This window comes from Ipomoea triloba, chromosome 6 (genome assembly GCF_003576645.1).
Source record: "Ipomoea triloba cultivar NCNSP0323 chromosome 6, ASM357664v1".
In the NCBI taxonomy this organism is placed as follows: domain Eukaryota; kingdom Viridiplantae; phylum Streptophyta; class Magnoliopsida; order Solanales; family Convolvulaceae; genus Ipomoea; species Ipomoea triloba.
Genome location: NC_044921.1, coordinates 20,329,428 through 20,344,351, shown reverse-complemented (window position 1 = coordinate 20,344,351; position 14,924 = coordinate 20,329,428). Strand labels below are relative to the sequence as shown.

General features: G+C 33.9%; 2 protein-coding genes and 1 non-coding gene across 4 annotated transcripts; 2 read left to right on the top strand and 1 right to left on the bottom strand.

Moving 5' to 3' along the window:
• Positions 1–3,972: 3,972 nt before the first annotated feature.
• Positions 3,973–5,446, top strand: LOC116023090 (acid phosphatase 1-like). Its single transcript, XM_031264056.1, has 3 exons — positions 3,973–4,377; positions 4,585–4,794; positions 5,121–5,446. The coding sequence occupies exons 1-3, from the start codon at positions 3,974–3,976 to the stop codon at positions 5,293–5,295; spliced, it is 789 nt and encodes a 262-aa protein (XP_031119916.1). The 5' UTR covers position 3,973; the 3' UTR covers positions 5,296–5,446.
• Positions 5,447–6,068: 622 nt separating this feature from the next.
• Positions 6,069–6,263, top strand: LOC116023839. Its single transcript, XR_004099432.1, has one exon. It is a non-coding gene; the product is annotated as a U2 spliceosomal RNA (small nuclear RNA).
• Positions 6,264–10,064: 3,801 nt separating this feature from the next.
• On the bottom strand, positions 10,065–12,034 carry LOC116023260. 2 transcript variants are annotated; one of them, XM_031264249.1, is made up of 4 exons: positions 11,906–12,034; positions 11,138–11,571; positions 10,833–11,027; positions 10,065–10,599 (listed from the first exon to the last, which is right to left on the bottom strand). In XM_031264249.1, the coding sequence occupies exons 2-4, from the start codon at positions 11,522–11,524 to the stop codon at positions 10,126–10,128; spliced, it is 1,056 nt and encodes a 351-aa protein (XP_031120109.1). In that variant the 5' UTR covers positions 11,525–11,571; positions 11,906–12,034; the 3' UTR covers positions 10,065–10,125. The 2 variants fall into 2 exon arrangements, with proteins under 2 accessions (XP_031120109.1, XP_031120110.1); XM_031264250.1 differs by lacking the exon at positions 10,833–11,027.
• Positions 12,035–14,924: the final 2,890 nt, after the last annotated feature.

Here is a 14,924-nt window from a genome sequence, read left to right as displayed (position 1 = left end):
TTATGCTATGGACTAGAGCACTCGGTTGAACTCTTATATGGAAAGGAGTGGGTTCAAATCTGACTCAATAGTACTTTAAAAAATGCTATGGACTCGGGTCCAAAATGCGCATAATAACTTTGAATATAGAGTTCTTAAATTGTGAATATAGATTCAAAAGTTTGTGTTACATTATTTGTTATTAAAAGAAACAGTGTAATACTTTGGAGGGAAATGCAATATTTAAGGTTGAATAGTTATTTATAACAAAAAATGTGATGATACTTTTGATCCAAAATACATATTATGAAATTGAACTATCAAACAAAAATGTGTAATTAGACCATTAAAAACTCAAAAATTGTGCAAATAGCATTTTTACGGGTTACTTTCAAGTTTCATTTAAATATGATGTCATAATTTTAAATTAAATATAAAAAATTATTTTTTAAAATTGTTTTTTTCTTTAATTTTTAAAAATAATAATTAAAATAATTTTTTATATTTAATTTGAAATTATGACAACATATTTAAGGGAAACTTAAAAGTAACCTATAAAAAATGTTATTTGCACAATTTTTAAATTTTTAATAGTCTAGTTGTACATATTTTTTGTTTGGCGATTTAATTACGCAATGTGTAAAAGTTTAGTGAATTATTTGACACTTTTTCTATTTAAAAAAATAGTGTATTATAAATTTACTATATTTTATTTTCTCTAAATAATATTTAAAAAACAAATAATAAAAAGAAAACCGTATATAACTGGATGTAGGAATGGATAGAAAGTAGGATTTGAATAAGATGTGACGCCAACGTGTTCGGGGGAGATAATTACATTTAAGTTTAAGAACTTCATTTCCGATCCACTGGGGATTGAACCGAGAATTTCTGGTTTCGTAGACCAGCACCTTATCCATTGGACCATGGAATCCTAATGATTTGCTAGTTGCTAGTTGTAACAAATACAATTTCCCCTCTCTTCCAAATCACCCTCTCTCACTTCCAACTCATCCAAAGGCAAAGGCATGTCATTTTTGTCAGTTTTTTTTGCCAGTTATTACTTTAAAAAAAAGGAGAAAAAATAAAAAATAATAATAAGACAAGATTATATATGACAAAAAGAAGAAAAAAATATTTTTTTTAAAAATTGTTATATGCGCTCGTTAGGTTCATTTATTGCGTAAACCGTGTACCAGTGCGATTGTGTTTTTTTTTTCTTCCGCGGAATCCACAAAGAACTTATATCCTGCAATTTTTTTTATCTCTCTCCTTTTCATTTATTATTTTCCCTCAAACTCAGCTTCTCTTTTAATTGTGCACAAAACGTTTAAAAATTATGATGGTATTGCTCTTAAGAGTTAATATGAAAAGTGGTTTAAGTGGTGGATATATATCCAATAATTCACATAGTATAGTAGCTTAAGATGCCATGGCAAATTAAAAAAAAAAAAAAAAAGAAGAAGAAGAAGAAGATGCCATGGCGAAAAAGTAATTATGCAAAAGAAATAGTATATGATAAAATGGGATAGTGTTGATTTCACGACGTTGTTTAATACAAATCTTATGTGCTATGTGATTAAACAAATATAAAGCATATTCATCTGGAGCACACAATTAAACAGTGACGACTGACGATATATCATTAATTAATTATGCGATATGTCTGCGGGCGACAAGAGCAAAGACTGCCGGAGGGTTTGCTTTAATTACTTGATTTGACTATTAAGCACGCGCGAGGGCCACTTGGAGATTGAATATTGACAAAGCTGAGATTGCTTAATGACTTTAATTAATTTTTAATAATATAATTCTTCTATCCATGCAAAAGCTCGTTAAGTATGTTGGCATATTAATTTACGGAGAAATTTGTTAAGATATTATTATGTTGATGACTGAAAGTGTTATTAAATTTTACAACATCGACAGAAAGTACATTTTCTACTGCGCTTATAATGTGATTGGTGCATATATAATTCTGCAATTGAATTAATAATAAAGGAATACAAGTTAAACTAAAGGACATTTGGTCAGAGGGAATTATAAGTGGGAATTCCTAAGTAAACTTGAAAGCAAATAACTTTTTTTGTTTCGTCTCCCTTATTTTTATAGAATTAGAATCTCATGTCACCCATTGATATTTCAATTCTGGGGTTTTTATGAAGAAAAAATAACATTGAAACAAAATAGAATAACAGTCAAATAGGCCACCGAACTACACACTAAACTGTAATTAGGCCATCGAACTCAAAAACAATGCAATTGGGTCATTGAACTACACAAACTCATGCAAATTAATCCAAAGTGACTTGTTGACTTGATTTTCGGGTTACCAACTTTAAAAATAATATTTTAAAATAATTTTAAATAAATAAATTAATTAATTTATTTTTAAACAACAACAAATAGGAACAAGTCAATTGGGTCCATTTTTTTTATTTTAAATTTTAAATTTAATTTTAATTAAGTATTTTATTTAAAATTATTTTAAAATATTATTTTTAAAGTTGGTAACCGGGAGATCAAGTCAAACAAGTCACTTTGGGTTAATTTGCATGGATTTGTGTAGTTCAGGGACCCAATTGTATTGTTTTTGAGTTCAATGATAGCCTAATTGCAGTTTCGTGTGTAGTTCAGTTGCTTATTTGACCCTTATTCCAAACAAAATTATCAATCTTTTTTAATCTAAAATTGATGTATGAAATCTGCCTCTTGACCATAGTGTACCTTCTTCTCCTATTATAAACACAATTCTCATTATATCAAACATTGAAATTAAAATTCCCAGTAATTTTATTTATGCAAATAAAACGCTGAAATTTAAATTCCACATTATTCTTTTCACATAAACTTACAATTTCGTTCTCTCATATTCTCATCCTTCCAATCAAATGTATCGTAAATGTGTCAATGAACCCAAAAAGCAAATGTAACGTTTATTTTGATGGGTAAATATGTACAAGAACTACGTGTAGGACCACCCGATCGGTCCGCTAGAACCACAGGTCTCGGCCGGATCCCGAATTCTCGTGACTAATTGCGTCGCTTCTATAGTTGTTATGTTATCTCGTCCATATGCACCAATTAACTTGTTTGTTTCTTATACAACGGTAACTCATTTATTAGAGAACAAATGAACAATTCATAACGCATATCGACAAAAAAAATAAAAATAATGTACTATTTTTAAAAAATGTCTCTAATAAATTATACAGAGTATATACTTGTTGATTATACTGGACTCTGGGTACTAATGAAAATAATTGTTAAGACTTGTAGTAATGTTATGTTACGTGTGATTATTAAAAAAAAAAAAAAGAAAAAAAAAAGAGAAAGACTACAATAGGATAAATAATATTAGTAATCATTTCAATTCAACTTTACTACCAAACATATAAAATACTTTCACCAAAATCCTTTACCATTATCAAATATTTGATTCATTTCGATTCCTTTATACGAACCAAACACACCCTTATTAAAAAAAAGGACAATGATAATGCTGATGTTACGTTTTGATTTTATTGACTGAAATTAAACAATATAAAAAAAAATTATGATTGGCTCTAAACAAGTCATGTTAGCAGGGTAAAAAAAACATGATTAATGCTGTTTTTCCTTCTAAATTTCTTGTTTACCTTTTAATATGATTATCAACATACGAAAACTACGTTCCGTCTAATATTATTCGTGGCAAAAGACTAAAAGATGCTCCACTAGTAATTTATACGAAAAAGCAAAAGACATTAGGGAAGAAATATAAGCTCACCAGCACAGAATGGAAACAACCTCTGAAAGTGAGTGATTCTTTATGCATAATAAGCAAATGTCTAATTCATGTATTCAAATAAATTATCATAATTTATATTCTCCCAGATACTATGTCCTGCAGAATATGAAGGACCCTTGAGATTGGGATTCAACAAGAAAAAGCAAGGAGGATTTTGGACTTTGGTACATCGAGCCTTTATTTAAACTAGCGCGTACACATAGAATGTTACCCCCTTCTTATCATAAAGATAAAGAAGAGAAAACCATGAGAGCATTAGTGTTGGTCGTCGTGCTTCTAGCCACCATCGCCACATTTTCCCATGCAGGCCCTCCCCCCAGGCAAGTCCACAACATTTCCGGCGTCAACTGCCTGAGCTGGCGGCTAGGCGTGGAGAGCAACAACATCCGTGACTGGACAATGGTCCCCCAGCAATGCGAAGGCTACGTCGGCCACTACATGCTCGGCCACCAGTACCGCGACGACTGCATCTCCGTCGCCATCTCCGCCGTCCAGTACGCCAAGAACGCCACGCTGGCCCACGACGGCAACGACATTTGGGTGTTCGACATCGACGAGACCACCCTCTCCAACCTCCCCTACTACGCCCGCTCCGACGTCGCCTTCGGGTACACCCGCCATTCTTAAAACATAATTCATCTTACAACAGTGGCGGATTGTTAATTAATTATTTACAAAATTGTCACTGTAAATTCTATTTAAAGAGATATACTATTATTCTTATAGTAATAATGGCTAAATGTCAGTCTCTTATCTTATGTTATTCTTTGTACTAGTGATAATGAGATTAAATACGTTTTGGTTGGTTCATGCAGGGCAACGAAATATAACGCCACCAAGTTTGATGCATGGGTTAGTGAAGGAAGGGCACCGGCGGTGCCCGGAGCCGTGCATTTGTACACAACGCTGTTGTCTCTGGGTATTGAGCCCGTCTTCCTCTCCGGCACAAAGTCAGAGTTCAGAAAAGTGAGAATCGCCAATCTCAAGAAAGCCGGTTATAGCCACTGGAAGACGCTCATCCTAAAGTAATATATCCAAACACTTTGATGTATATATATATATGCATGCCAAAACTGTCCATTTTTTCATTTTTTTTTTTGTTCCCGCAGTCATTATCTAAAATTCTGCATGTAGTCACTATATGAAGGTGTGCATTAAGTAAATTCTGATTTATAACCTAGCTGACAGAGTTGTGTATATCTAATTGGTCCAAACTAATAAGACTCATGTTGGGGTAAAACTTGTAACCTTTTGGTTACAAAATCAGCAACTTTGACTGGGATTATTCCTGAAATTGTGAATCTTGATATATATATATATATGGACTAATGATTATATATTATGGGTTCAGGGGAGCAAATGACACGGGGACCGCAGTGGAGTACAAGTCCAAGAAGAGGACGGAGCTGGTGAAGAAAGGGTACCGAATCATCGGAAACATCGGCGGCCAGTGGAGCGATTTGCTGGGGGATAACGCTGGAGCGCGTACTTTCAAGTTGCCGGATCCTATGTACTACATTGCTTAATTAGTTTGATGAGATTAATAAATCAAAGATTAGCCTGTTAGTTAAGAGGTTCCATGCAGATTTAGGTCGAGATTGCATTTCCGATCCAGTGTACTATGACTACTATCGTATTTTTATTAGTTCAATAAATTCCGTCTTTTTTATTTTCAAATTTGCTATTCTGGATTCACAATAATGGGGTTTCGAATGTGAGCAAAATGAGAGCTTAGATAATTTGAAAATGTTAGGGTGAGAGATTGATTGCGCATTTTGGAATTTTGTTCATGGGTTCACGGGGAACATATATATGGTATTTTTGGGAGGTTTAACGAGGACACAAGGAATGTACAAAAGCCAATCTGTCTCTAGGCACGCATGTGATGGCATGTCTTCAATCACGTGTTGAAAAATATTTTATGGTGAAAGAAAAAAATTATCCATTATAACAAAAAATGACTTTCCAAATTTTTACTCGTATACATTTTTCTAATTTTTACTCGCCATATCTTTTGGTAATTATTTATTCCACAATTCCAGTGATGGGGAACTCTCCTCTACGGAATAGGGTTTTTATCGTATTGCATGTGTGCCGAATTGTTACATACGGGATTTCCGTAATTGACCTATTATAATCATATGAATTATAGGTATTAATTTGGTTAAACTCGTAAATGTGGGAATTAAAGAAATTATTTACATTCTTACATATATTATACGAACTAATTCCCCTATAAGATTATGAAAATAACCAATTTTTAAGGTGAGTTTGTAGAGATTGAAAAATTAAAGTCAACATACCTTTCTCGGCCTTTTGGCTAAGATCAAGTGTAGTATCTGTTTTTATCAGTTTAATATCTGATACGTGAGCCAATGGCTCACACTATATTAACTCAAATTTTTAAGGGGAAAGATCCACTAAGGTAGCTTGCTGCCTGGGTCTTTGAGTGTCGCCTTTGTTTTGCACTATTGCCTTGGCCTTTTTAAAAAAAAAAAGAAAAATTAAAGTCAACAGAAAATGGTTTTCGATTAAAGAGAAAATAGTTTTATTATTTTCTTGACAAATAGCTTCTCTATTTTTGGGGAAGTCATTTTTCTAGATCTATATGGCTTCTTATTTTTTTCTTTTTTCTTTTTTTTTGGTCTTTTTCTGTGACTTTTTTTTTTTGCTTTTTTTTCGCCATCCTCAGCTTTCTACCTTCTTCCGACGGAAACCAATAGAAACCATATTGGTTTTCGACGGTACTCTGCTCTTTTTTTTTTCTTTGTTATTTGGAAAACAAAAAGTATAGCTAGGCAAAACATAGTTATTGTCAAATAGTTGTTATCAATCTTTTTTAGTTAACAACAATTAAAATTTTAATTATACAATTTTGCTCACTTTTTAAAAAATGAACCAAACACACAAGGACAATTTTCTAGAATGCAACCAAACACAAATTAAAAATGTTTTCTAAAAAGTGACTTATTTTTCAAAAGTTATTTTCCTTATTTTTAAGCACACCCTTAAACGATTTTGGCTATATACCCATCACCATATATATCGTATGATTTGGTATATGGTCTAAGTTCATATATGATATACATGAGTATAAAACTGTGTTTGTTCAAGAAAGAATTTAAACCGCATTTTTAGTGATTTGGGTAAATATTTAATGCATAAAAGATTGTGTAAAAACCTTATTATACAATTGTGTGTGAAAAAAACAAGGTTAAATTCAACTCAATTCGTGATCTTCAAATACAAAATTTATTTATGGTCTACATGACCACCCCTTTCAAATACAAAATACCGTTAAAGTGTTATTAATTTATTTCACCTTGCATTAGTTCTCCATAAAGATATACAGATTATATAATTGCTCAAATTCCTGTGGGTGTAATATTGTGTAAGTTTTTTTTTTTTTTTTTTTTTTTTTTTTTTTTTTTTGCGAATCGTTCGCTAAATTATGAAAAATACAGAAGAGACCATGCACTAAGACTTATATTAAGCCCAAGTTTTCAAACTGGTTTCAAATATGATTTTGGTCAAGCCCTTTAAGGCTTTTGGAGAGATTATGATTGTTCTAATTGCAACCGCAAATGATGTGAAATTATTATTCAGTTTCGTTTTATATACACTGTAGTTTCATTATAATACAACTACAGTTTCATTGGACAATATACACTCAAATATGTGAAACTGTTATTCAGTTTCATTTTATATACACTATAGTCTTATTTCAACACAAATACAATTTTAGTTCAATTCAATTACAGTTTCATTTGATAATATAAAAACAAATGTGAGTCATTTTAGATAAACTGTAGTTTCATTTACGAGATTCCGTTAAGATGTGACGGCATCCATTTTTTTACTTAAAGAAACAACGTAGTTTTTGGACCATGGTCCATGATATAACGACTAAATTGCAACTTGAATTTCAAGAAGCCCCTTTAATTTTCAAAATTACATTTTGGACTTATTTCTTATTATTTGGGGGTAGAGGGCAGCCCATCAGAAGTCTTAATCCGAATTTAATCCATATTGTATTAGCTAGGAACTCCATAAACCCAACTCAACTATTCAAAGTGACATATACAACACTCTTTATATATTTAAAGCTCTATTTCGTCTACCTAGCTAAAAAAGTTAGGAATGTAATTTTTTTGGGTAAATTTACAGGGTCTTTCTCTCTATCCGTTTAATGGTCCGGGGTCCACCTACGTTCGCTACGGGAGGCACGGGAACTGGCCCAGGGGGAATCGTCACTTGTCGGAATTGAACCCGGGTTCTCCCGAAATTCCTCCCCACAGTTAGGAGTGTAATGTTAACAGGTGAAGTTTTTCCATCCTTATACCATGGATCTTGGTCTTATACCCACATCATTTTTGCGCAATGGTTTATTTAATTTTGATTGTGATTGTGATTGTTTGAGTGTCCAATTTACGTTACAATTTCTTTTTTTATTACTATAAAGCATACATATGTATCTTGTTTTGTAAATTTTTGTGTATTATGTTATGAAATTTTGTATTTTAAAAGTATGAATTTTGTACCTAAAACAAATTAGTAGTTGTGTAGCACACAATATATATTGTGTTTAATGTTATAAATTTATGTCTTGTGTTGTGAAACTCAGTGCTTATAGAAAATAAATTCTCAACCTAAATCAGATAAGTAAAATATATAACATGTGTATGTGTCTTGTGTTGTAATTTTTGTGTCTTATGTTGTAAGTTTTTGTGTCTTATGTTGTAAGTTTTTGTGTCTTATGTTATGAAATTCTATACATGAAGATTGGGGAAATAGAAAACTGCAACATCCTTTACAATCTAAAAATCAAAACAACGTAGTTTCGATCCAAGGTCCACAATGTTATGTGGACCCTAGTCCACGATATAAATTGTCGAAGTTTTTTAAACTAGCTTGTTAGTATAATATTCTATTGGATTATATTTTGTCAAAATTAACTTAGATTAGGAAATGTTTCCTATCCACTCTTGAAGGACAAGATCTTAAAGATAACTTTTATATATATATATATATATATATATATATATATATATAGAGGTTAGAGTCTACTAAAAATAATTTGTATTCTATTTTTATTGCAATTTTCGTGGAGATGGAAATAGTTTTTTGAGTAATTCTACATGTATTCTTACATGTATTTTTTGAGTAATATTTATACTCTCATTTTTTACTTCCTATGATGTGACATGTTTTGATTGTTTAATATAAGGGGGTCATGATTTTTATTCTTCCTTTTTATTTTTCCTTCAATAAAATTTGAACACTTATGAAGTAAGAGACTAAAAGTTGGGAGTAAATATTTTTAGTCCAAGTAATACTTTTGTAATTTTTTCCCTTTATTACATTCTGATTGTCATTAATTGCAAGAAAACCAAATATACTTCCACAAATTTGACTATGACTATAAAATATTTAATTCTGATTATAAATGTAAACAGAGCCAATTTATTCCTGAAAAAATCAGGAAGAAATAAATAAAGTCGCGTAAGGGCGGGGGTACCAAGTACCAACCCAAACCAACTCTCCTCCCAATCTAGACGACTAGACCTAATCCCAGAAAATTTTGCCACATTTTCTACTCTTTACAATGAGAAAAGAAGAATAAGTTATAAGTCTCTTTCAGAAATTCAAATTACATTATATTCCTCTCCAAAAATATTCAAATGATATTTTTCACCATTAAAATCTTATCAATATCAAACATGATTTGTGGCAAACCAAAGTAAATTAAAAAAAAAACATTCATTTTTCAAAAAAATATAAACCCATTTTTCACAAGTTCGTGCATCTTGTTTTTACCCCTTATTTGCAGGCATAGTCTATGGTCTATGAGCAAGAGATTTTAAGGTGATTGGTGAAATCAATCTAGTTAGCCCCGCAAGGCTTTATGCAGCTAACTAACTAAAGTTTCGAAAAATCAATGACACCTAATCATAAGGTTTTGAAAAAGTTCATGCGGTTAGTTGTTTTAACACCTGAAAAAAAAAGTAAAAATTAAATAAAATTACATTTATTAACGAGGTAAACCCCACTCCTCACTATGTGAGTATGTGGGTAAAGCCCTCGCCCTGTGACCCTTGTGTAACTCTCTTATCACAAGGAGGTAAATAAAATTACATGAATTGATATGAAGTCGGGCCAACAATGACATAAAACCATTAAGAAAAATCTCAAAAATATAAATTGATCATGATATGTCGTCATCCAATCCAGGTATGGTGTGATGCAACGGTGGCAAACTTGTGGTATGAAGGCTAGAATGGCTTCCAAAAGAATGTATGCAAAAATAAAACCTCTGTGTAAATTAAAATCTCTATACATTACTGTGCAATGGATCATCAGAAAGCATGGTGTTTTTGAACCTGAGAACAAGACCGCTGCATTCTACCGCCGCTGGAGCTAATTCTAGACGCCATAATATCCCCAAGCGAAACCCTCCTTCTACCCGCCTCCGGTCTCTGCTTCGGAGCGCTCACCGATCTCTGCTTCGCCCGGAACGACTGCGTTTTCTCCATGTAGCCCGGAAAGTTTGAGTATGGCCGGAAGAAGGTGTCGCCGCATATGCTCCTCGCCGGAGCGCCGCCGCGGGGAGTGCTTTGGGCCGTCGGGAACTTCCACTCTTCGCCCACGAAACTCCAGTCTGACTCGTTCCCGGAAATGGCTGCGCTGTTGATTCTACGGGACATTGATCTCAGCTTGTAGGTGTCGATTTCCACGATTTTAGGGCTATCGTCCATCCCGTTGAGGGATGATTCGTATGATGCTGAGAGCCTCTTGCTCTGTACTGCACTCCTGCATTCATCATACCTCTCCTGCAACACCAAAAATATCGAGTTGCCCCGTCAGTCTCCAGGTTCGGGCCAAACAGACAGGCCTATGAGAATATAAACATAAATGTGCAATTCAACTATCAGCTTAGACTTTCTAAATTTATTCCAACTCTATTAGTCCCACACTAACTGAGCTAGTCAGGTAGGGTGAATAGTGAATATATTAAGCTATGTATTATGTAATGTTTCTTGATTTTTTTGATCTGGATTCTTACGGGAAACTTCCTAGCTCGGGTTTCGGCTTGGAATCTGGGGTTCCCGCGGAATCTTTGAGATCGGACGGCGGCCTGAGCTCTGATGAGAGCTTGCATGCTGTGAAGAGTGGCGGCTGCTCTTTTTCTAACGAGGTATCCCCTAACATGAGCCTGTAGCTTCACTAGTCCTCTCAGAGCTCTCAGCGCTTTTCTGGCCTGCAATTTTACCCTAATTCAGATCAAACATCCTGGATCTGTAATCAAAACCTTAACAACAAAAAATCTTCAAACATTTATAACGTTGTTAAATGAGAACGAAAACTTACCAAATACCCCCTGAAAACAGATTGAATTTTCACGGCCGCCCACTTCTCCCGCTGCGTAACGAACAGAGCACCCCTGCCCCGGCTGGTGAGCCGGACCACCGCCACGGCCGCCTGCGCCGCCGCCACGGCAGCATCAGCCGCGGCGGCGGTGGCGGCAGCCACCGCAATGGCGTGGCTGTTTTGTTGTTCCTTTTCTGAGTCAGCAACGAACGATGATCTGAGCAAAAGTGAATCCGCCGCCCCCAAACCTCCCGAATCTTTACTTACCCCGCCAAGACTCCATCTTTTCTTCTCTTTCTTATCGGAAAAACTCGAAAACTTCCCCACACTCTCCTTGTCTTTCTTCATCCCCAGCAAACCCCTCAACCATCTCGCAGTTTTCCCCATTTTCACCCCAAAAAGAAAACGCCAAATCTCCCTACTTAGCAGAATGGCTAACAGAGAACAAGCAGAGCATGTAAGCACAGAAAACAGAGGCACTTAAACCTTAAAACAACACTCATCTCAGATTTTTCAAAAAAAATAAATATTATTATTATTATAAAACTATTTTGATTTAGGAATCATATTTTACTGGCGCAACTCGTGAAGGGTTATGAGTAGGACAAAGGGGGTGCAGCGAGGAATAAAGTTTTAAAAATAATTTAATAAGAAAATAATTGGAAAAAAAAATAAAGAGGAGACATTTTTGAATAATAAAATGCAAGTTAAATTCAAAATGCAATTGATGATACTTGTCACCTTCCAGCAATAAGAAACTCAACGAACCTGTAAAAAAAAGTTGAATTGAAGGGGGAGAAGAAAAGACCGAAGCTTTAACTGAAACCAACTTTTGAACAACCACTCCTTCAATTTCTCCACTCCCTCCGACCGCAACCTGCGACTCCTATTTATTATATGAATTCATGTACACACTAACATTATTCCTGCCCACGCTAAGTTGATCATTTCCCTCCTTTATATATATACACGCAAGGAAAAGGAAAAATATACTTATCTCGAATCATAACTCAATTAGTTGTTTTTTCTTTTATATAGTTCTACCCAACATATTACATTGTAGTATCTATTTATGCATAATTTCTCCACCAGTTGTAGCACAAAGAGTCAACAGCCTCTCCACTGATTAATATAAAATAAAATTAAATGTATATTTTGTTGGGCTTAGCTGCTTAGGGATCACGAAGCCACTTAGAGGTAAGGGTAGGTCTAGATCGCATGCAAAATGGAAAAACAAGAAAATGAGATATGAAATGTGAGAGAAATGTATATTTATAAATATTTTTCTTTAAATATGTAAAAGTATTAAAAACTAGTATCATCCTATCTCATTAGTAATTTGATTTTTAGGTTTAGATTAATTTTATTTTAGATTTTTTGTATTGATTTTTGTTGTTGTTGTTTATATTGGTGCTTTATATATCATTATATTATGATCAATTGACTTAATTTTTTATTTTTGTATTTTTAAAACTTGTATTTCTATTATAGGGTCATACATAACCCAATATCAATCTTGGTAATTATTCCAACTCCACTTTATTATTAAATATATGCAAAATATTTTTACCAACATTCATTAACATTGCCAAGTATTTGATTCTCATTCTGATTTTGATTGTTTTGTACGAGCCAAACACATCCTAAGATTGGCGTAAATAAAATAATTATAGAAATTTCAATTAAAAGAATAAGAATATAGTGACGTGAAAGTGGTGTGAGGAGCACACAAAAGGCTTTCAGAAACAAAAACCGGTTTCACGTTTGGTACAAAAAGTAAAATTCCCTAACAGAACTTTGAATCAAGAGAATTTCGATATGACTGCCAATCATGAAAAGCTTTAATCATAGTATAATACACTGCGTTAACTTTTATCACTATATGATATAAAAAGTGGTTCTCTCCAATCTCCATTACTATAAAGCATCCACTACCACTTGTAAAAGGTGAGTGGTAAATTAATTAAGTTGTTACCAAGGAAGTGGAGAATTAGCACCGATTGTCGTGTTCAACAGATCTCCCTTGAAAAGCACAAAGTAAAATTAGGCTTTTCCTCTCTAACTTTCTGGAGCAACGTGTCATAGTAGAAGAATGAGCTGAGAGAGCAATGAGTCCAACCCAATTGAGTTGGTTGAAGAATTATTTATTAGTTTTTTTTTTGTTAAATTTTACTTCCGTACAAGTTATAGATTCAACTCTCTCTAACAATATCTTTGAGTTAGGATTTATCGAGTTAAAATTTGAGTCATTGGACTCTTTAGATTGAAAATTGAGCTTCCTCAAATTGGTGGAAGTGTTTGGACAACTCGTGACTCATGGAGGACTTGCTATCTATCCCTTCCAGCGATTCTTGAACATAAACTTGTGGTTTAGTGGCACTTGGTTGCACTCCACATTGGAGAGGGTGGGTTCGAGCCTGGCTTTTAAATCTCGAGGTTTAAAATTCGGACAAATTATACCATGGATCATGATTTAAATTACCTTGCATTACAGATATTGGCCCAAAAACAATGGTTTACAATTGACACATTATGACATTTTGTACCTCCAAATAATTACTGTCACATAACATTAACATATTCTGGTAGTTATTATTATAATTATATTATGTATTTATAATTACCATGCTATGTGACTTCAAATTGTTTACATGTACACAAACTATTAACTATTGAAACATAATTTTGGACAAGATTCACAATGCAATTAGGTGTATAAAAAATGGAGAGGAGCATATAGTGCAGACATGGCAGTGGGCAGTGCCCATAAAGGGCACACAGGGAGCATGGTCCACAAGGCCACCACCGCCCATAACGTCAGCACAGCACAGGTCTCAGCGGCTGGCGGCCTGACACAGCCCTCGTGAACCATATATACTATCCTATATATTATTCTAAGAGCCAGCCTTTGTTGTTATAATGACAGTGTATCAATGTGGTGGTAACTGGTAAGACTCAACTCAACACAACCATTATTACCAGTCTTTTTCCCCTCCGTACGAGGGTAGAACCTCCCTTTCAAACCTTTTATTTATTACATAAAATCCAAAGTGGGGTTTCAGAGGATACTAATGATTTCTCACTGCTAACCATTAAAGCCACTTACCAGAAACAGTGCCTCCGTTTTTATGGCTTCTCTTCGGTTGTAACGCAAGGGTTTTTCTGTTTGGGTAGTACACTACGTACTGGTCCTCCATCTCTGTATGTTGTAGGTCTTTCATTGAGTTTTGGCTGGCTTTGGTGCTTTCTTTTTCACTATCTTTTCCTGTGGAATGGAAGATGCTGCATTGGTAGCTGTGTTTTTAGGGGAAATCCACCTTAATTACACCAATCACAAACTCCACAAACATGTAGTTGTAGTTGTAATGTTAAGTCAATAGGTACTTAGGTTTAAACTCTAGACTAGAGGGCTGTTTACTTATGCTCTAGAGATTATGAGAAAAGGTAAATTGCAGAATGTACGTATTTTAGTGAGATAGGATTGAGTGTTTTTTTTTCTCTAAAGTTAAGATTCTCTTCCATTGAGGATTTGAACTCAGACCGTGATATTATTATACTTTTGGATAGTTCAATTGGTACTTAGATGATAGATTGAGAGTGATGATTTAGGATCAAAACTTGACAATAGCAGCGTGGAAATTTCACTAAATATGGTGGATTATTTGTGAATACTAGACATTGATCTTTTTATTTGAGAGACATCTAATTTTATCTGATTGAAGTGTGGAGGCCTGGATGGGTGAGGAATTTGGTGAATAATGTTATGATGAAAAGACAGAATTATTTA